Here is a 22,360-nt window from a genome sequence, read left to right as displayed (position 1 = left end):
TTGGAAATAGAAAATAAGTAGAAAAATTGTAAAAACTAAAATTTAATATATAATTCTTTAACATAGGATAGAAATATATAATTAATATAGAAAAAAAAGGTTTTAAAAGATGTATAATTTAATTGATTTGGTAAAAGTTTAGGAGAAAAATACAAAGGTAAATACAATTTGGTGAAAATTAATAGATTATATTCCATATTTTTTCTGCTTTAAATTAAATAATCAATATTATTTTTGTTTCTACTAGACTGGGTAAAATAAAGAATAAAGAACAAATGTAAAGGTGGCAAAGTTTGTGAAACATATATATTAAAAAAAAGTATTCGCATCTAAAATTTCATATCTAGCAAGCCATTAAACACAAGAACACGAAGAAAAGTTATATTCCATTTGTTGGTTGTAAGATTCTTGATAACCATGAAGAAAATAAGGATGAATCAAATCAATCTCCTTCAAAAAATAAAAATAAAAAATCTGAATCCACCTTCTCCAACTTTTATCAAGAATATAAGTTTTCAAGTGAGGGTACATATTATACCACCAACTCCAATAGTATTTCTTAGATTAGCATCACATGTTTATAATTGTTTTATAAGGGTAATAATATTATGTAAATGAATAATAATATTTTAATACCTTCAGAAAATTCATACAAAGTTGACTCACTATTTTATTCTGTCTCTTTTTCTTTATAACTAGGTAAATTTTTTTTAGTAATCATATTATTCTTAGAAAACAAAAACTCATAAAAACATATAACTATTGAGTGTGCGAAATTTATTATGGATAGTTTTTTTTTCTTCTTTACATGCATACGATATAATTTTATCATAAATTTAATATATTTTTCATGTTTTTTTTTAATAATTTTTTTTGTGTAATGACCGTGCTTAACGTAAATTTATTTAAAGTGTTCGAAATGTAAATATAAAAAATATGAATATCATGCTATAAGTGACATTAATTATTCTGTAATAAAGGTAGATTGGACCGAGTCACAATCAAATTATGGTATTTGGACTTTAGGTGTATTTGGTTCCGCGTTGAAGAGTTGATTCTAGCTGAATTAATTTTCCAACACAGAAACAAGAATGAGTTGCTTCTCATTCAACATGAATTTTTTACTCTTTAATTGATTTTGAAAATCAAACACGTACTGATTCTATGTTAAAAGATCACTTTTATATCATTTTAACACAGAACCAAACACGCACTCTAACGTTCTTGAGTAAAAAAAAAAAATTATGTCATAATTAATATTTTAACCTAGTAACAAGTATTCCATCCTAACACACTAAAACTTAGAGACTGACAATGAAAAACATAATCTTGTAAAAAGTCACGTGATGAAGATTTATACGAACAGAACACATTTCTAATTCCTGAAAGTGACGAAACAGAATACGATGTATAACATAACACATGTGGAGCAGTTCAAGATAAGTTATCACCAAAATTAATGCCAAAATATTAAAATAGGAACCCTAGATAGAGATCCTATGAGTACAAAAATGATAAAAAAAAAAAGTGGTGTTTCTTGTTGATAAGATTGATGTTTCTATGGTAATAAGTGGCTTCTCATGTGACGCCATGGTTGTTTTCTAAGATAGAACCATGGTCCTGTTCCAGTTCCCATCCTGCATATCAAAAATTTACAAATTATATTTAAATTTCTAACACATTATAAATTTGTTGAGTTATCTTGTAAGTAATGATTTTTATTTTATTTTTTGTGAACCATCATATTGTAAGTTTGATAACTTTTTATAATAGTTATGTTGAAAACCAAATATATAATAATAGTACTTTTTATTTACTGATAATTAATGTAAAACTGACTTATGTATACTGTTCATATGTAAATCATTAAATAGAATAGGGTTTTTAGATTTTCTATTCCGTATTTTCAATAGAGGAGATCTTGCATGTTTGTGCTGAAAAAAAAAAATTATAAATAGACAAAAAGTAGTTTAATGATTTTTCCTGATTTTGTGTTTGTTTTAATTAAGTTCATTCAAAAATGTAAAAATAGTTAATATACAAATGACATTTTATTAAAAAGCCTTTATTCTTAAAACAAGCCTATATATTATTGGAAACTCAATGGATAATCCTTTTGGTTTTGTATCCAAAATCAGATTTTCTGCTTTTTTTTTAGTTTTCAAAATATATTATTTAATACTGATTTTAATATTTTAGAATATAATAATTTTTTGGTTAAATATGAATTTTTGGTGAAAATTTGAATTAGTCTCTCTTAGAAACTTTTAATCAATTTAGTCTCCAAACTCTGAAAATGCGTGAATTTAGTCAATTTAACCAAATTTTATTAAGATTATTTAACGTCTCAAACACATTTCATTATAGTATTTTAGTTTGTTTACACCGTTTGACACATGTTCGCTTCAATGTTAGCTGAGAAACGTGTTTGAAATATAAAATAAATTTAAGAAAATCTGGTTTAAAGGATTAAATGCATACATTTCTAAAGATGAAGGACTATATTCAAGGTTTCTAAGAGAGACTAATTTCAATTTTCACTGAAGGACCAAAAACATATTTAACTCACATTAATATATTTTTAAGGTTTCAAATAAGTTATTATAAAAATTACTATATAGTGTGATATTTCAACTATGTTGATACTTCAAAATCTATCGATGATTTATATATATTTTTAAGATTCAACATGTATCGTATATATTTTGATGTTCTCAAAAATTGAGAAAAGATTGCATTGAAAGTAGTTAGAAGATTGAATAGAGAAGGTGAAGTTTACCTCGATATACCAACTAACATACGAAGAATCATGTATATGCTTAATGCAATCCATATTCCAATAAACTTTTTACTTCTGAAGAGAAAAATTTCTACAGGAATACTCACTAATGACACCAAAACCTAAACAAAAAGAGTAGAAAAAAAATTAATCAAAGTTTGGTTAAGGTGAGATATCATGAAAAGGAAGAAAAAAACAAGGGTTAAATATGTGTTTGGTTCCTCAAGTTTCAGTGAATTTTGCAATTAGTCACTCTTTCAAACTTTATACCAATTTAGTTCTTCATATTTAAAAATGTATGGATTCAGTACTTCTTACCAAATTTTATTAAGTTTATTTGATATTTTAAACGCATTTTATGATAATATTTGAGTTAATATTGAAACGAAAACGTGTCAAAATATTATCATGAAATACGCTTGAAATGTCAGATAAATTTAACAAAATTTGGTTAAAAGAACTAAATTCACGCATTTTTAAAGATAAAAGACTAAATTGATTAAAATTTTTGAAAAGAAACTAATTCTAAATTTCACTAAAACCTGAAAGACCAAAAATATATCTAAAGAAAAGCATGTGAACTTGCCAAAGAATATGCAGAATAAGCAAAATCTGAAGCACCATAATTGACACCATCGAAGACAAAGGCCAGTGAATTGATTGGTTGAGTAGCTGCAACAAACTGGGGAAATAAATGATATCAGAAAAGTGTTTAGATCACTAATGGTGGTGATTTATGTCTTAAATAAAAATCAATCATTTATTTCAAAACATACCAAAAGCAAATAATAGTTCCTTCAACGACAGTAACATGTGATTAGTTTTAGGGTTTAGATGTGAGTCTCATTTTCCCATGTGAGATAAACTATTATAGGTATATGATTGGAGACTGTGTAATAATATCTCTGCATCACATTGATATTCATCATAACCACTTCACGTGCTATCCCACCGTCTAATAATATTTCATAACTGAGGTATTAGATATTTAACGAAAGAAGTTCGTATCGATCAGAAATAAGACAATTTCATAATATATTAGTGAAAAATAAACATCATCTTATAAGTTGATTTTGTGGGATTGAGTTAAACTTTAAACTCACTTTTAAAATTGTATCAGAACCATCTTTTAGAAAACCTATCTTATAAGTAGGTTTAAAACTCACTTCCTAACTATTAATATACTTAATGACGTTGGAAGTACATATCAACAAGATAAGACTATTTCATAGTATATAAATGGAAAATAAACCTCACCTTATAAACTGGTTTTGTGAGATTGAGTAAGACTTTAAACCCACTTCTAAAATGATATCAGAGCAATTTTTTAAAAAGTCTATCCTAGAATTAAACTTAAAATCTGCTTCCTAACGATTGATACAATGAATTTTTATTCTTTTATATATTACTCGATTTTTTCATTTTTATTTCATAGTTAACTTTCAACATATATTTAGATTCCTAACAAGTTAAACATTGGAAAAATGTGGGAAAGTGATAATTTGATATGATTTTCATGGTTTTTAAAGGGTGCATACCGGCATGCTTATTTTGATTAATTGCACAACACTTGCATTTTTGGAAAATATTGAAGCTCCAAAGTATAATCCAAGAGCAACTGAAAGAGAGAGTCCAATTCCCAAAAGAAAACTCAATTGTAGGGTTCTTGTTGCAGCAGCAGTAGCCTTGTTATAGTCTTTTTCAGCAAAAGAACTTGCAAGAATTGTCTGTAAACCATCATAATTAATTAATATTCTAATCAAATAATAAGTTAAAATAATTATTACGTTTATATATATTAAATTATTCTATTATAACTTAAATTTATATATTTTAATAATATATGTTTCGATACTAATACATATTTATATTATTAAAATAAAAGTTAAATATGTTTTTGTCGCTCAAGTTTCAGTAAATTTTAGAATTAGTCCCTCTTTGAAACTTTATACCAATTTAGTCCTCCATCTTTAGAAATGCATGGATTTAGTCATTTGTTACCAAATTTTATTAAGTTTATTTGACATTTTAAACGCATTTTATAATAATATTTAAGTTAACATTAAAGCGGAAATGTGTCAAACGGTGTAAACAATTCAAATACTATCATAAAATGCGTTTGAAACATCATATAAACTTAACAAAATTTGATTAAAATGACTAAATTCATGTATTTTTAAAGATGAAAGATTAAATTGGTCGAAAGTTTTGAAGATGGACTAATTCCAAATTTTACTGAAACTTAAAGGACAAAAACATATTTAACCCTTAAAATAATATATTATAAAAGAATATTCTTATAAAATATGTTTTATTATAATTTTTAATTAAAAAAAGAATTAGTGTATCAGTTTACAAGTTGAAAATTTTCAATGTGATGTTAAATGTATAATATTAAGTAATGAAATGAAAGGAAATTAGGGTTAGAAAAGAAAGTGAACCTGTACTGCAACTGCTAAACCATCAGCAAGAAGGGATGATGCCAACCAGATCTGAAGACCTGGTTGAAATGCAGCCATTGGAATGGAACCAAGTCTTGCTGCCAGTGATGATGCTAAGGTCATACAAAATGTCACTGAAACTACCCTTACCAACAATAGACCCCCTGCACAACAAAATTATCAAACTTAGCATAAAATTAATTAGTTTAATAAATCCCTAAGATTTTTTTTCTCATTGTTATCAGAAGTGTCAAAGCAGGTCTGGTATGCGGCTCCGGTCCGTAAAAAAAATACAAACCTGGTTGATATTTTTAACCCATAAGTTTATTTTAGTCCGATCAGTCTAGTCCGTAAAACCTGGTGATTAGTCCATCTTTGGTCTGTTGATCCATTTTTTTTCACTATTAAAAAAATTCATATTTTCTGTCAATTTTGTTTTGAATTTTTTTTTGTAGGAATTACTTACAAATTTTGTTGTAAAAAAAAATTTGCAAGAAATTGCTACCAATTTTCTTGCAAAATATTTTGTATAAAACACTTTTCGCAACAAATTTTGTAAGAAATACTTGCAAATTTTGCAGATAATTTTATAGGAAATAATCATCCACGAAAGAATTATCTGCCAATTAAAATTCTTAGAAAAATAACAGAAAAAAGTCATTTCTTGTCAATTTTTTTAACAAATTTGCAAGAAAAATATTATGTAATATGAGAATTTTTAGTAATGTTTCTTTTAAAAAATTAAAAATAATTAAAAAATTAAACTTTTTATATTATAGTTTTGCCTATAAAAAGAAATATTATTTTTTGAAATTAATTAATTGCAAGCATTTACCATTTTTGAGAAATCTGAAAATCTGCAAATCCTTTATGCTAGGAGGTAGAAGGTGCACCCTTTTCATCAAGAAAAAAAGGAGGGTGGTTGCCATCATGTACCTATAAGAATACACATATTCTTAAAAACTCTTATTTCTATTAACACAAAATAAATAATCTATTGTTAAAGACAGTTTCTTCTTGCATATCCATAAATTTTCCCCTGCATTCCCATATATATATTTTTTCTATTTTTATAGTTATACAAACTAGAAGTTATGTAACGTAGAAACAAAATGATTTTGGTGTAATCTGAAAATAAAAAATAAATTTTAAATTATGTATTTTAGAAAAATAAGATAATATTCAAAATCATGTAATCTGGAAGTTAAATAATGACTTCCGGATTGTATAATTCAGAAGCTTTTTTTTTTTTTTAACCCTCTTCAACATTTGAAGGCCATTTTTCACTTCTAGATTTTATAATTAGAAAGTCATATTTGTTTTTTAAATTATACAATCCCAAAATCATTTTTTTTTCTAAATTATAAAATAAAAAGTACTTCTAAATTACATTCTAAAAGTTATTTTTACTTTTCAAATTACGCAATTCCAAAATGACACAAACGTATTTTATTTTATGGAGGTGCATGGTAGAATTTATTGAGGTGCAGGAAGAAGCTGCATTGTTATAAAATATGACAGTAAAAAGACTTACTGGGAGATAACATGGGCCATGGCTGCACCTTTGAGGCCCAATTTCATATAAAAGATAAGTATTGGGTCCAATAGAACATTGAAAGCATATCCCGAAACTAAGTAAAAAAAAAACGTACTTAGGATAAACATTTCAACATATAATACAAAAGAATATTTTATGACAGTTTTTTACCGTAACAAAATTAAAAAGGAAATAAATATATTGAAAAACTAAAAATTTATCCAATCAATATGTTAAGGAAGAATTTAGATTCTCTACTGATTTTTTGTGTTGTTCCTCTATTATGTCTTCATAATACACTACCACTAATTTTGACGTTTTAAAATATATTAAAAAGATATTTAAAATATCAACACAGTGTATTTTTAATGCTCAGCAAAAAACAACACAAAAAAATCAGTAAAAAATCTGGACTCGTTAAGGAATAAAATTAAATTTGATTGAATAATAAATATCAAAGACACCTTATGTATTCACATAATTAGTTCAATTAGTTGAATAAAGTGTGTGAGTAAAAAAATTCATAATTAACAGAAAAATAATTTGAACCTACCAATGATATATAAAGGAGTTGTTGTGTCTTTGAAACCTCTAAAGATTCCTTGCATGGCCAAAGAGAGAAGAACAGCAGGAGACCCTATTGATCTTAATCTTAGGTATTTCTCTGCTGGATTTAGCATTAGAGAATCCTAAATACAACAAAAGAAATTCACTATTAATTTATAATTAAAAAAACTTAATTACCTAAATTTAAATTTGAGAAATAAATTTTAAGTTTAACTCAATCTTACAATTAGTTTGCACTTTTACAAACTAATATGTAAAATAAGATTTATATTCAGTTATATAGTTAGAAGTGATAAAACCAACTTGTAAGATAAAGATTACACCGACTTATATATTGTGAATTGGTCTTATTTTTAGTTGATATGAGACTTCTAACATATATTATAAATTCACCTTATTTTTAATCAATATGAAATCTCTTACCGTCGTATATATTTTATCCTACGTACTAATATACAAATAAAATAATTATAAAAATAAAAGTACTACAATAAAAATAAGATGCACTGGATTATTTTGTTCAAAATAAATATTATGAATAGAAGTATATGTTAGTTGATGATGATGGAAAAATGAAGTTACATGTTTTAGACCCATTGCATAAAGAAGAGGTTTTGCTGCAAATGAAAGGATTGCAGTCTGAAGGAGGCCAAGGATTGTTCCAAAAATTAAGGCTGTTGATGCAGAAGCAATAACCTTCTTCCCAACTTTCTGCTTCCTCTTAGTCATTACATTTTCTGAAAATTAAACCAAAAAATTAAAATTAATCATCAGAAAACCATAATAGTGAACAAGATTTGGACATAAATATCTTATGTAATAATGTATTACAGACAAATTCACACGTCGACAAACACACAGTCTCTTAAATGATTATTTCTAAGTCTGTCAAATGATATTGTTAGAATTCATAACTGCATTTGATGTATTGTTTATTTTAGAATCTAAAAGTTCGTTATGATTTTATTTTTAAAAAATGTCTCCGAAAGCATAATGATGAATGTGTATTTAAGTTGATCTTGGTCTCGATTCCTAAATATGTGAGACTATTGGAGAATTTCGATTTTCTATTGGGTTTTTTTTTTTGTGCTGTTTCTATGTTGTGTTTTTATAATACACTGATTACTACTAATTTTAATATTTTAAAATATATTAAAAAGATATTTAAAGTATCAACACAGTGTATTTTTAATACTCAACAGAGGACAACACCTAAAAAACCATAAGAGAATCTAGACTCGACTATTGGATGTATTAAGACGGTTTTCTTCTTGAAGAAAATTTATAAAAAATAGGTTTAATGATGTGGATAGAGAAAACTTACCATTTTCATTATTTATGTCCATGTTCCCTGCGTCAACTTTTTCCACATTAGAACTCTTTGTAGCTTCAACATTGTTTGATTCTTTTGGAGCTTCATCGACATTATCTGTTTCTAGTTTAGTATTATCATTTTGTGTTTGTTTGGTGGCCAAGTTTTGGATGGTATCTTCCTCAGCCACAAAGGAAGTTGTGATACTAACAAGAGGAAAAATGGTGATTCTTGAAGCTTGGTTGAACACAGCAATGGAAACTCCTGCAGCAGCAAGTTCAAGTGGTCCTATACATACACAACAAAGAAGAACAAAAATAAAAGAAAGAAAGTTTATATGTCAAAATTAAATTCTAAAGGAAGATTGAAGTTAGTATATGATAAGTGTGATGTTTTGCATAATTGGGATATATATATATATATATATATATATATATATATATATATATATATATATATATATATTTAATTCATAAATTTGAATATTCAAAATCTTGATATATTTTGATTTTTAAGTTTTAAAAATAAATTAGTTCAGTCATTTTAATCTATCGATTAGAGGGAAAATAGAAGGGAAAGATGGAGGCCATCAAACTTTTTGATTTTTTTAAAAATTATTTGTATTTTGAAAATTTTAAAATTATATGTATTTTTACATTCCTTAAATTATATGTATTTTTAAATTCTTTAAATTATGTATATTTTTTTAAAATTAAGTAATATATTAAAAAGTTAATGAAACGTAAATTATGTATTTTTTTATTTGTTTTAATGTTAATAAATAATAAAATATAAAATCAAATATAATAAATTTTTTTTATTAAGATAGATTTTATTTTCTCTTTTATTGTCTTTTGAGTTTACGGGAAGAAAAAGAAAAAAGAAAATAGACAGAAACTCATTTTTTCATAAATTCTCTTTCATTCTCAAAGAAAAAAATGTAACTTTATTTTATTTCACTTGATAATGAAATATTTGTCTAATACTTAACACTATTTCTTCTCTCATAACTCTTTTATATTCACTTTTTATGCGTATAGAAGAACAAGTTATGTATTATGTGATTTTTCATGGTTGAATTCTTAATTATGAATTGATTATCATAGTTGTTTTGAATCAATCTATGCACATTGATACAATGGAAGATGAATACTTGCAGATAATATAGTTATTTACATTGAGAAAAAAATAGTTGAAAAAATGAAAAAATGATGGACCATCCTTTAAATATGAGTAATTTTTTTATAGTTATAATTACACTAAATTATGTACTCATTTTTATTGAATTAGTGACAATAATATTAAATATATGCATTTTGAATATATTATTTTGACTTTCCCAAAAAGTTTGGTCAAGATCCGCTACTACTAACTGTATTAATTTTTTTTTCGTGTTAAACGACTTTCTAGACTGACATTTGAGATAAAATGTGTCAATCAGTGTAAACAACTAAATGTCAATCTCGAAATGTCACTTAACACGTCAAAATAATTTAATGTAACTAGGTTAAAAAGATTATATATGTTCATTTTAAAAATTTAAAGATCAAATTTTACGTTACTAAACATATATTTAAATCAACTATGAATGGTTTAGATAGAACACTTTCTTTATTAAGGAGCATGTGAGAGATAGTTTATGAGTAAAACATGTTCAAACATTGGTGTTTTATTTGAAGTATCTAGGGAGGAATATTTGTGAAATTATAAAGTAATGTTGGCAATGAAGAGATAAATGAATGAATACCCAAGTGGCCTATGAATGTTGTGTCTATCAATGAAGCAATGGGATCAGCAACAACAGCAAGAGCAGAAGGGAGTGCAATCCCTAATATCTCTCTACAAAGTGAATCCACCTTCAAAATATTTCTACATTTTCACATTATTCAGTGTTAGCTCTTCCAAAATTACATTTATTGTTGCTTAGATTCATATAAATGCAAATTACATATCACTTTCTTTTCCTTCTAAAGATAAATTAATCTATTTTAAATATTAAAATTTAACATATACATGGGATTTGTTATAATATGTCCGTTTATGTTTTAAAAAGTTATATATATATATATATATATATATATATATATATATATATATATATATATATATATATATATATATATATATATACCAAAAATATAACTCACTTTTTGAATGAATTTGATGTAAGATGTTTAAAAGCATGTTGCATTGTAATTAAATATGACATAAATAATGTAGAAAAGTAAATTTAGGAAAGCAAAATCCTTATAAATGTTTAGGCTTAATTACTCCGAACATACTCACTCAGTTTAATAACAAATATAAATATAACATTTATATAAATAATAAATTTGCTCTTAAGGAAGACATAATATTTATCTATTTTGTAAAAAAATATTCGGACAAAATTGAAACAAATAGAGTGTGATTAAATTAAAACAAATAAACATATATGGGTATTAAATTAAAACAAATAGACATAGGTGGAGACTAAGTTGAAATCAAGACAATGACACTTGGCAGGTATCCTGCCATGATACCTTGTCACATGTCACTGACAATGTCACGTGTCACACCAAGGATTTACGCGTGACAAATTTGTTTTTTAAAAAAAATTAAAAATTAAAAAAAATTAAAAAAATTAAAAAATCCATAGGCTGACACGTGGTACGCCGTTAACTGCGTTTGCGGAAAATTAACGAGATGTACTACATTGATGCACAAAATCGAATTTGAGTACTAAATTGAAACAAAGTGGATATCCATCTTGAAATTTTGGAACTAAATTCGATATGTTCCGAATAATTAAGCCAAGTTTTTAAAAACAAAACATGAACATGGTAACTATTAAATTTTTTTGAAACATAAAAAAATTATGTGGACCTTGCGTCTTTGAAGAAAACCAAGAATGGAATTCCTCGTTTGTTGTTGTTAGCTTCTTCGGAACTGCCATTGATGTTCTCCATGGTCTTGTAGCTTTCAAATAATCACAGATCTAAACAATGTTCTTGTTCAATCTGAGAAATTTCAAATGCAAATAGTTATAAGCATGTATTCAAAGATTAACGCATGAAATATATTAGAGATTATTGAAGTAATAATCTTTTTTTTTTTCCTTACAAATGAAAGGAAATTAATGAAAGTTAACCTTGAAGTTTGTCGTGGAAAGATCACAAGAAGGAAGTGATGTATTTATAGCACCCTATAAAAGTTTATAACATTATTATTTTTCTCGTCTATAGTTTTGTTGAATTAATGTTGTCTTTTTCTTAATGAATTAATCAGTTACATGCAAGATAATTAAACACGGCATGCAGAAGTCCTAGAACTCGCAAATAATTGAAACTACTGCGTGATTCATATATTGCTATAAAATAATCAACAAAAATAATGGACCACTAAATGAAAATTTGGAGAAAAATAATGCATAAGAAGGCGTGAATGAATGCATGTAATATATAAAAAGAATATAATTTATATATAATATAATAATAAATTGATCTCATACTCTCTCTATATATGTAAAGTTTTTTATATTTTATAATAATTATATTAAAATTGATCCTAATAAATTATTTGGAAGCTATAGAAATTTAATGAAATATATAAGAATATGATATATTGACTATCCAAAATCATAGAAAAGATGCAATATTTCAATACAATAGGATATTAAAAAAATAAAAATAAAAACTATAGTATTTTTGAAATTGTTTAAAAACAATATGGTTTAATTTTAATTATTCTTATAAAATTTAATGATTAAACCCCTCGTGTCCTGAATTTTATTTAAAATTACATTATACACACGTTAACTTCCTTATACTCCTTTTATAACGTTTTTTTAAAATTTATAATTAAACACAAACTTCATCTTCTTTTTGTAACAGTTTCTTTATGAAATTTTGTAATTAAATACAAACTTTGTCTTCTTTTGTAACGTTTTTTTCTTTATGAAATTTTATAAATTAAACATAAACTTTGTCTTCCTTTTGTAACGTTTTTTGTGAAATTTTATTGTTAAATACACACATTCTCATTCTTAATAATTAAAACAAACTCCATCTTCCTTTTGTAACGTTTTTTGTATAGAATTTTATAATTAAACACAAACTTTATGTTCCTTAATATTCCATTTTAACGTTCTTTTTATGAAATTTTATTTTAAACAAAAACTTTATCTTTCTTTTATAACTTTTTTCATGAAATTTTGTAGTTAACCATAAGCTTTATCTTCCTTTTGTAACGTTTTTCTCTATGAAATTTTATAATTAAATAAAAAAATTATCTTTCTTTTATAACTTCTTTCATGAAATTTTGTAATTAAACAATCTTCCTTTTGTAACGTTTTTTCTATAAAATTTTATATTTTATAATTAAATACACACACATTTTTATTCTTACACATTCTCATTCTTAAAAATTAAAACAAAATCCACCTTCTTTTTTTGTAACGGTTTTTTTTTAATGAAATTTTATAATTAAACACAAACTTTATCTTTTTCATGTAACGTTTTTTTTTATGAAATCTTATAATTAGACACAAACTTTATATTTCTTTTATAACATTTTTATGGAATTTTATAATTAGACACAAACTTTATATTTCTTTTATAAATTTTTTTATGGAATTTTATTATATTAAACAAATACTTTATTTTTTTATTTTTAATTTTTTTTATAAATTTGTACCCGAAAAGCTGTTGAAAGAGCTATTGAAAGGAATAAAGGTGGGAGAGAGATAGGTTCTATTAGCATGATGCAATTTGGTCCGGCTTACAGGGCTTGGCCTTGGCTACCAGGGTCGGGGTCAAAAAAATCCACAACATCAAAAAGTCTCCAATTAAGAAAAATCTAGAATTAAAAAAGTCCATAGAGCCAAAAGGGCCACAAAAGTCTTTTGGGTCAAGGCCAATTCATGGGTGTCCTGTATAAACATGAAAAATATACTAATTTTTTTAAAATATATTATTAAATGTTCGATTTAAGTCAGTCTATCTCGATAATCGGTCCGATCCAAGAAATATTGATCATCGGTCAGACTCATCTAGACTGTCGGCCCAGGCCGACCAATCTCGGTCGTGGGCCTGGGTTAGTCATTCTTGGCCGAGGACCTGAGTCAATTATGGACCCAGTGTGACTCGTCTCGATCGTAGGCTCGAGCCAACCCACTCGGTCATGGGTCCAGACTAGTTCATCTCGACTGTCGATCTGAGTCATCATGTCTCTACTATCAACCTGGGTTGTCTTGTCTTGGCCCGTGCTGACCCGCCTCGTCCGGTCTTACCATTGTCTCGTGTCTTTTGATAGATATCTACACTATAAAGATAAAATGATGTAGCTTACCTCCATTCGTGGGAGTTCTCTTTTCTTCTATTTCATGGTCTAACTTTTTTAGACTCTATAGTCTAAATAGTTTTTCTCGTATATATAGCAGTTGTGACTCTAGTATGGAAAAAAAAGTTGGGTACAAATAATAAAAGAATAAAATTTTGGATGCAGGGTGTAGATACTACCGAGAATTTACTTGGGTCGGAATGCAAAAGTACAAGTTGCTATCTCTGGAGAATCTAATTTCTCGTTACATAATTTAGAAATGGAACCAACATAACACATGAACAACAAAATGTTGCACATTCTAGTTCAAATCATGAGTTGTGTAGGTATTAATTAATAGGTTCCAAAGAGTGATCAAGTAATGTAGGATTTTGTTAAAATGTTAGAACATGAATTGAATTCAATTTTCTTTACCACAATATTTTGTTATTTTTATTTTGTATTTTTTACCTTGGGTTTTGAACCGTATTTCGAAATGATTTTATAAAAGGATTGGAAGTTCATTTTATGTAATTTTTTTTGTCAATCAAAAAAGCATCACTTATTATCTCCACTTAATGTGAATTTCTAGTATTAATTATTATTGGTAGAGGTGAATTATTTAATCATTATTCAACAATTACAATTCACATACTAATGATTCTTGAAAAACTTTGCTCCAGTGTTATATATGTTGCTGTAATACCCTATCAACAACCCTTAATTTTTATTTTTTGGTGTGGTTCAAAATGACAATCTACAAATTTTAATTATATGCTTTAACGTGGCTTGAAAAAATTGAAGTAAACGATTACTCTCTGAAATATACGCAATGCAAAAACACAATATATGACTATGAATCTTCTGAAAACCACAATATGATATATATAACGTGTAAATGAAGCAATGATGTATTACAAAAAGTAAAATAATGAGTGTGAATGAAGCAAACCTAGATGTATTACAAAAATATATAATAAAAATCCTACGTATAAGGGGAAAGTGAGAGCGTGATATGAATACAGAACAAGTAAAATACTCGACAACAAAATTTGTCTGGTGATTAGATAATAATATGTCCTAATTAAGTCAATGAACAACCTCTGAGATAGTGCCATGGTCCTGTCCCAGTTCCCATCCTGCATGTGCAATTATCAAGCACGATCCAACCAATTAGGTTTTGTACATGTAATGTTACATCAAAATGTTAGGTTTAAAGATCAGTTTATTGAGGAGATACAACACCAATGAGATCTGATATAATACTATATTCTTTCATTTATAATTAATGTAGAACTTAGACTCACTTGAATTTCTAATACAAAACTCTGTTAAGATCATATTACTACTAAAAATTATTGAAGTCCTTTACATTTAATTAGTGTAACACTTCTTCTGTATATCATAAAAGTGTGACTTATTTTTATATACTTATGTTTGCTGCAAGAAAAGTTATAATATCATGAAAGTTAAACCGAGTAATATGCAAAGTTTAATTACCTCCATACACCAGCCAACATGCGGAGAGTCATATATATGGTTAGTGCAATCCAAATCCCAATGAAATGTTTGGCCCTGTAGAGAACAAACTCTATGGCTACACTTACTATGGACACCACCACCTGAAAAAAGAAAGTAGTATATTAATACATATACTTGAAAGTCTACCTCAATCTTACAAAATCGATTTATAAAATAAAGTTTTTATTCATTTATATATATTGTGATTGATTTTATCTGTAGTCGATGAGATTTTTATCATGAAGACCCCGATCCAAGTTTGAGCTCCGTCATGATTTTATCCTTAAAAAACAATTCAGTAAGTGGAGGGAGGTAGAAGAAGTATTTAAACTTTGTTTGAGTTCGACTCCCAAACGATGTAAGATTTATTGGGTGTACCAAAACATAAAGAATGAAAAAGGGCATGTGTGAACTTACCAGAGAGCATGCTGCGTATGCAAAATCAGAAGCTCCATAGTTCACTCCATCAAACACAAAGGCTAATGAATTGATTGGTTGAGTAGCAGCCACAAACTGGTGGATTATTATATGAATGAAATTAATTAGATAATTATGATTGAAACATAAATATCATGGTTTTGATTGTTGATTTGTTGTAAAATAATATTTATTAATTACCGGTAAGCCTATTTTAATTAAGTGCACAACATGAATATTTCTAGAGAATATTCCAGCTCCAAAGTATAATCCAAGTCCAACAGTAAGAGAAAGACCCATTCCTAAAACAAAAGCCATTTGCAGTGTTCTTATTGCAGCTGCTGTTGTTTTCTTATAGTCCTTTTCAGCAAAAGAACAAGCTAGAATTGCCTGTGAAGATGGAAAAAACTGATTAACTAGTGTTAAAATACTATAATATTTTGTAATTATAAATAAAAAAGCAAAAATAAAAGTATAAAGATGAAATGTTTCCGATCATGGTTTTATTGTTAAAATATACTTCAAAAGATAAAACAAGAAAAAATATTTAAACCGTCTTAAATTTTAATTTTTAAACGACATGAAACTATTGAAACTATTGAGTGTGATAGAAACATGTACGATTACCTGAACAGCAACAGCTAAACCATCTGCAAGAAGAGATGAAGTCAACCAGACTTGCAGGCATGTCTGAAATGCAGCCATGGGAATTGAACCAAGCCTTGCTGCTAATGATGCTGCCAAGGTAACACAAAATGTCACTGCTATCACTCTCAGCATCAACAAACCTCCTGCAACATAGAAATTCGAAACAAAATCAAAACATATTAAGGCGATAGGATTTATGGACCTTGACTTATATGGTTCTCAACTTTTTTATTTTAACTTAATATAGAACTTAGACTCACACTTCGATTCTCATCGTATACTATATCATTCAATGATATATACTATATCATTCAATGATGTAATATATGAAGAAAAAAAAAAAGTGACAGTTTTATGCAGTACCAGTTGGTTGTTCAGCAGATTAACCTATATTTCTGAAACAGGTATTGTGATGTTATTGTTTTCTGTTTAACTTCTATGTATTTTTTTCTTATTGTGACATTTGGCTTTTTTTTTCTTATTCTATTAATATTTAGAATATGCAATCTCAAGATGGCCTTACCATTTTTAAGAAATCTGAAAATCTGCAGATCCTTTATGCTTGGAGGTAAGAGATGCACTTTTTTCATTAATATCAGTAAAAGAGTGATTGCCATCATGTACCTGAAAGTGTTACAGTCTTGTAAGAACATGAAATATCTTGAACAATTAGTATTCAAATTCAAATATATAACAAAAATGCACTTATAATTAAATTTATGTCATGTATCTATAAATACTTCAATTTGTATTATCTATCCATGTCTGACATGTATTAGTAGTTAATACTTAAAAATATTTTATTAATATTTATCAATTGACAATATTTAATATATTTAATTTTAATATATATATTTACATAATAATAATCATATATTTATTATATATTTTTAAAAAATTATACATTATTCAATGTACATATATATAAATATATATTAGTTGTTGCATTCAATTGCTTTTATAATAAACGTATCAACGTATTTCATACACATATTATATTCATATACATATTATATTCGTACATCATAACAAGACAAGTGACTCACTGAGATAGAACATGTGAGATTGCTGCTCCTCTGATGCCTAATTTCAATGTGAAAATAAGAATTGGGTCCAAGATGACATTGAATGCATATCCAGAAACTAAATAAAATCAACAAACGAAAACCGAGTTAGGATACAAAAAAATGTATAAGTACACTTTCTTTCTCAAAATATATATGGTAATATTAAAAAATATGTATAATTTGAAGCTACCAATGACATATAATGGAGTTGTTGTATCCTTAAACCCTCTAAAGATTCCTTGCATGGCCAAGGAAAGAAGAACCGCAGGTGCTCCAATAGATCTTAGTTTTAAGTACTTTTCTGCTGGATTTAGCATTGGAGAATCCTAAGCAAAGTAACAAAATCACTGTGATTAAACAGGATGAACATCATACAACTTTTTTATCTTATAAAAGCATGACAAAAATAAAAAGATTAAATATTTTTTTATTCCTTAATTTTCAAGTCTCTTAACATTTAAGTTGTTGACACCATTTGACACATTTTCACTTCAATATTAATTGAGAAACGCGTTTAAAACATCAAATAAACTTAACAAAGTTTGGTTAAAAAAATTAAATTCGTATGTTTATAAAATCAAGAGATCAGTTTGGTCAGAGTTTCAAAGATAGATTAATTTCAATTTTCACTAAAAATTAAGAGATAAAAAACGTATTAAATCGAGAAAATATTAAACCCTTTTCTAATAAATCATGACATAATCTTACTGGTTTCACACCCATAACACGTAAGAGAGGTTTTGCTGCAAATATAAGAACAGCAGTTTGAATAAGACCAAGGATGGTGCCAAAAAGTAGTGCTGTTGATGCTGAAGCAATACGTCTCTTCTTCTTCTTCTTTCCATCTTTCTCTCCACTCTTAGTAATCCATGAAGACTTGCAGATACTTTTGTTGGCTTCTGAAAAGTAATAAAAAATATATAGGAATATAATAAAACACTGGTATCTGCATTATTCAATCTTTCTCCATGTATACATGTCGGCAACACCGACAACATATGATAACAAAAGTAGGTGTCGATGATCATAATAGAAGCATGTACTATGTCTAGATTCTTCTTAAATATTGTATAAAGAAAGAGGCATAACTAGGGCTCACTGTTTTCAAAAACTGATATAGCTAAGTTGAACTAGTGTATTAGAATGGTTTCTTAATTTGATAATTCCAGAAAAGAATGATACTTTATAGAAATGGTGAAAATCCATGAAGAATTCATTCAAATCCTGTGATAATAAGTCTAACAAATTACATTCTACTTTTTGTTTTTAAATTTAATATACAATGCTTTAATTGTCATATATATATATATATATATTAAAATTGAAAGACTATAGACATAAGTAATCATAAATAAGTTAAAATTTAAACAGTTCAAGTATAAATTATTTTATCAAATAATTTTATTCTTTATTTTATGAAATTACCGTTAAAAAACTCACATTTCCTATCAATTTTGTTTTGAAATTTTTTTTTATAAAAAATACTTATAAATTTTATTATTTTGTTATGAAAAAAATTTGAAAAAAATTGTTATCAATTTTTTTATAAAATATTTTGTATAAAATACCTTTTACAACAAATTTTATAAAAAATACTTACAAATTTTATAATTTTATAAAAAATAATTATGTGTCAATAAAATTTTTTGGAAAAAATAATAAAAAAAAAGTTTTTTTTGCAAATTTTTTTACAACTTTACAAGAAAATTCACATGAAAATTTTTAATAGTATACATATAACGTAATCATTTTATATTAATTTATAGTTTCAAGATCCAGATTTTTATTAATTTTATATTACTACTTAAAATCTTATTTAGCATTTAATATATACATTTTAATTATTATCAGTTGAACGAAAGTCAAACCAATTATTTCCACCCGGTCTAATTTTAAAATATTTGTAGGACCTTTAGTGTATAAGAATAAAATAAAAATAAAAATATTTTCTTGATATTTGAAAAAAAAAGGATAATAAAATAAAAATTAAAATATTTTCTTGACATTTGAAAATAATAAAAAAAAGGGATCCTGAGAGAAAAAATTACCATCTCCAGTTTCTGTGTGATTGTCCCTTGTAGCATGATTATTTTGCAGAGCTTGGGATCCAAAACTTTTGACTTCTGGATCCTTTGATTCAGAATTTTGAAGCAGAGGTTTTGGTGAAATGTTATTACTGTGTTTGAGAGAACCTTTTTCCATGTGTTGAAGCATGTGTTCCTCTGGCACAATCACTTCTTTGAGCTTTTCAAGAGTATCTTCCTCAGCCACAAATGAAGTGGTGATGCTCACAAGAGGAAAAATGGTGATTCTTGAAGCTTGGTTGAACAAAGCAATGGAAACTCCTGCAGCAGCAAGTTCCACAGGCCCTGAACACATCAAAACAAAATATTAGCTTCAAGACAGAAAAAAAATGTCAAATTAATGGTTCAAATTATAAGGAATTAATAATTAAGCTTATGTAAATGATTTCATGTTATATTTCTAATGAACACATGCTTAGTTAATTAAGTTACCACAGTATGGTATTATCACCAGGAATCACATTCTAAATTTACATATTTATAATTGTCTAAGAAGTTAAATTTTCAGGAATCACATTATAAGAAAAATATAATTCTTTTTTTTTTAAATACATTATAAGAAAATTCTAAAATAATTACCATTAAAATAAAAAATAATTAATTATTATAATGACTAATTTAAATACAAATTTATAAACTAATATCTAAAATAATTTCATATGAATAAAAAATATACTGATTTATAAATTGGTCATTAATATTTTGGTTGTCAAAAAATTTAATATTTAAATTATTCTCTAATTAATGATCAATTTATATACTATTTCTTTTAAATAACCAAAAGTTTAGTAAGTAATATTAGAGTCTAATTTAAAAACCAATTTATAAATTAATTATAATTTTTTATTTATAATAAAAAATATTTCATATATTAATAATATTTATTTTATAAATTAATCATTATAATAATTAATTTTGATTACTATTTAATCATTTTCTTATAATGTAATGGGTTAAGTTTTATATTTCTAGAAATATTTAAAAAAAAGGTAAAGAAAAGTTGTAATAGGATTAGAAAATATAACATCTCACATGTATGAGAATATATAAAAATAAAAATTTTATGAAGACCTAATAAAATAAGTTAAAGACTAACCCTTTTATATTCTCCTTTAATTTCATTTAACTAATCCGAAGAATTTTGGGGAAAAAAAAAAAACTCTTACAAAGTTGAACTTTATTTAGAAATTTGAATTAAATATGATTTTTTTGACCAATTCCATATTAACCCATTTGGCTACTCATAACTATGGATGATTGAATATATATATATATATATATATATATATATATATATATATATATATATATATATATATATATATATATATATATATATATATATATATATATATATAATATTTTATATATAAAATACCTATGTGGCCAATGAAAGCTGTGTCAATTAGAGAAGCAATTGGATCAGCTGCAACGGCTAGTGCTGAGGGAAAAGCAATCCCTAATAACTCCCGAGAAAGTGCATCCAATTTGAAAACATCCCTACATTAAAATTAATTAATTTAATTAATTACCAGAATCAAGAAAATATATTATTATTAATTATACTTCATTTATAAAACTACATTAATAATGCTTATCAGATAAGAGCTTTCACATGTAAATGCAATAATGTAACTATATAGGTCAAACAATTTTCCCCATATATCCAATATATTATTCTATATAACAAACTAAATGAACTTTCAATAATATTATAATATATTATTAATTATATTATTTTATTCGTTAAAATTTTTGTTGAAAATCCTATGTCGTCTAAAAATAAAACAATTTAATAATATATAAATAAAATACAAATCTCACCTTATATAACTTTTTTTCACATAACACTCGCTAAAACTTATTCAAACAAATAATAAAAATGCAGAACACAACATTTCTTTAAGATTTATAATAAACTCCAGTCAACAAAAATAGTGTGCCTAAAGAGTATATTGAAGAGTTTGTTTTCAACACTTTCTTTCTATATATTTTAGACAGTAAAATTTTCTCTTACAAAAAAAAAAAATAATAATAATGAGTAATTAATATCATACCTTGCACCTTTGAAGAAAATGAAGAGAGGCCACTTCGAGTTGCTGTTTGGTTCATTGGAACTACCATTCTCTTCCATTAATGGATTTTGATGAATCTCACACCAGAAGTGAGAAAAGCTATGCAGACGAAGTGTTTGAAGAAATTGATCTGAGAAGAAGAAAATCCTTCAGGGTGTGTATCTATCTGATCAACAACATTAATCTGCAGAACTATATACAATAACATCATAAGTTTAGTTTGAGATGGTTCGATAATATTAATGTTGAATGTTCACATTAATAATGACAACAGAGAAGAAACATATATGATGATGATGATGATTGATGATCACATTGCATGCAAATGATAGAAGAAATTTAAGGTAAGAAGATAGTAATGTGATGATACCTTTCTGGTGTTGAAAGATTAGTAGAGAAGTGATGGTTTTTATAGGAGTGGTTTGGGGATATCCAAGAGCCAAATAATGAAGCATTTACAAGCATCATAATTTTGTCTTCTTCATACAGTTGGAACCTTCCTCAGTTAAACTATGCAACTATATTCCATCTCCTACCATTATAAACACACACAAATCATAATCATTTTTATATTTTTCCCTATAGTCTAATGTTTAATGTATATCATTGGAGAG

At 26.1% G+C, this 22,360-nt stretch overlaps 2 protein-coding genes across 2 annotated transcripts; both read right to left on the bottom strand.

The window, feature by feature from the left end:
• Window positions 1-1,438: 1,438 nt before the first annotated feature.
• Window positions 1,439-11,584, bottom strand: LOC114170671 (protein DETOXIFICATION 43-like). Its single transcript, XM_028056198.2, has 12 exons — window positions 11,502-11,584; window positions 10,384-10,505; window positions 8,649-8,924; window positions 7,907-8,061; window positions 7,311-7,446; window positions 6,755-6,851; window positions 6,056-6,156; window positions 5,221-5,384; window positions 4,318-4,506; window positions 3,366-3,461; window positions 2,780-2,901; window positions 1,439-1,637 (listed from the first exon to the last, which is right to left on the bottom strand). Exons 1-12 carry the CDS (start codon window positions 11,582-11,584, stop codon window positions 1,559-1,561), a joined length of 1,620 nt encoding a protein of 539 aa, XP_027911999.2. The 3' UTR covers window positions 1,439-1,558.
• Window positions 11,585-14,832: 3,248 nt separating this feature from the next.
• Window positions 14,833-21,896, bottom strand: LOC114168758 (protein DETOXIFICATION 43-like). Its single transcript, XM_028053678.2, has 12 exons — window positions 21,729-21,896; window positions 21,050-21,171; window positions 19,636-19,956; window positions 18,296-18,486; window positions 17,778-17,913; window positions 17,567-17,663; window positions 17,044-17,144; window positions 16,500-16,663; window positions 16,074-16,262; window positions 15,873-15,968; window positions 15,435-15,556; window positions 14,833-15,073 (listed from the first exon to the last, which is right to left on the bottom strand). The coding sequence occupies exons 1-12, from the start codon at window positions 21,803-21,805 to the stop codon at window positions 15,019-15,021; spliced, it is 1,671 nt and encodes a 556-aa protein (XP_027909479.2). The 5' UTR covers window positions 21,806-21,896; the 3' UTR covers window positions 14,833-15,018.
• Between the last annotated feature and the right edge of the window lie 464 nt (window positions 21,897-22,360).

This window comes from Vigna unguiculata, chromosome 11, assembly GCF_037176805.1.
Source record: "Vigna unguiculata cultivar grain cowpea cultivar isolate G323 ecotype 2 chromosome 11, ASM3717680v1, whole genome shotgun sequence".
Taxonomy (NCBI): domain Eukaryota; kingdom Viridiplantae; phylum Streptophyta; class Magnoliopsida; order Fabales; family Fabaceae; genus Vigna; species Vigna unguiculata.
The sequence above is the reverse complement of the archived record's forward strand: the minus strand, read 5'-3'. Positions and strand labels throughout refer to the sequence as shown.

Bases quoted from the DNA above. Each gene is read 5' to 3' on its own strand.
- LOC114170671 (XM_028056198.2), bottom strand. From the start codon at position 11,584: ATGGAGAACATCAATGGCAGTTCCGAAGAAGCTAACAACAACAAACGA. The intron at 10,506-11,501 runs GTCCACATAATT...GTGAAAATGTAG, and splicing joins GTTTTCTTCAAAGACGCAAG to AAATATTTTGAAGGTGGATT. The intron at 6,157-6,754 runs GTAAGTCTTTTT...GTATTCTTATAG, and splicing joins ATGGCCCATGTTATCTCCCA to GTACATGATGGCAACCACCC.
- LOC114168758 (XM_028053678.2), bottom strand. From the start codon at position 21,805: ATGGAAGAGAATGGTAGTTCCAATGAACCAAACAGCAACTCGAAGTGG. The intron at 18,487-19,635 runs GTAATTTTTTCT...ATTACTTTTCAG, and splicing joins TCACACAGAAACTGGAGATG to AAGCCAACAAAAGTATCTGC. The intron at 15,557-15,872 runs GTAAGTTCACAC...TTCTTTTTTCAG, and splicing joins CATACGCAGCATGCTCTCTG to GTGGTGGTGTCCATAGTAAG.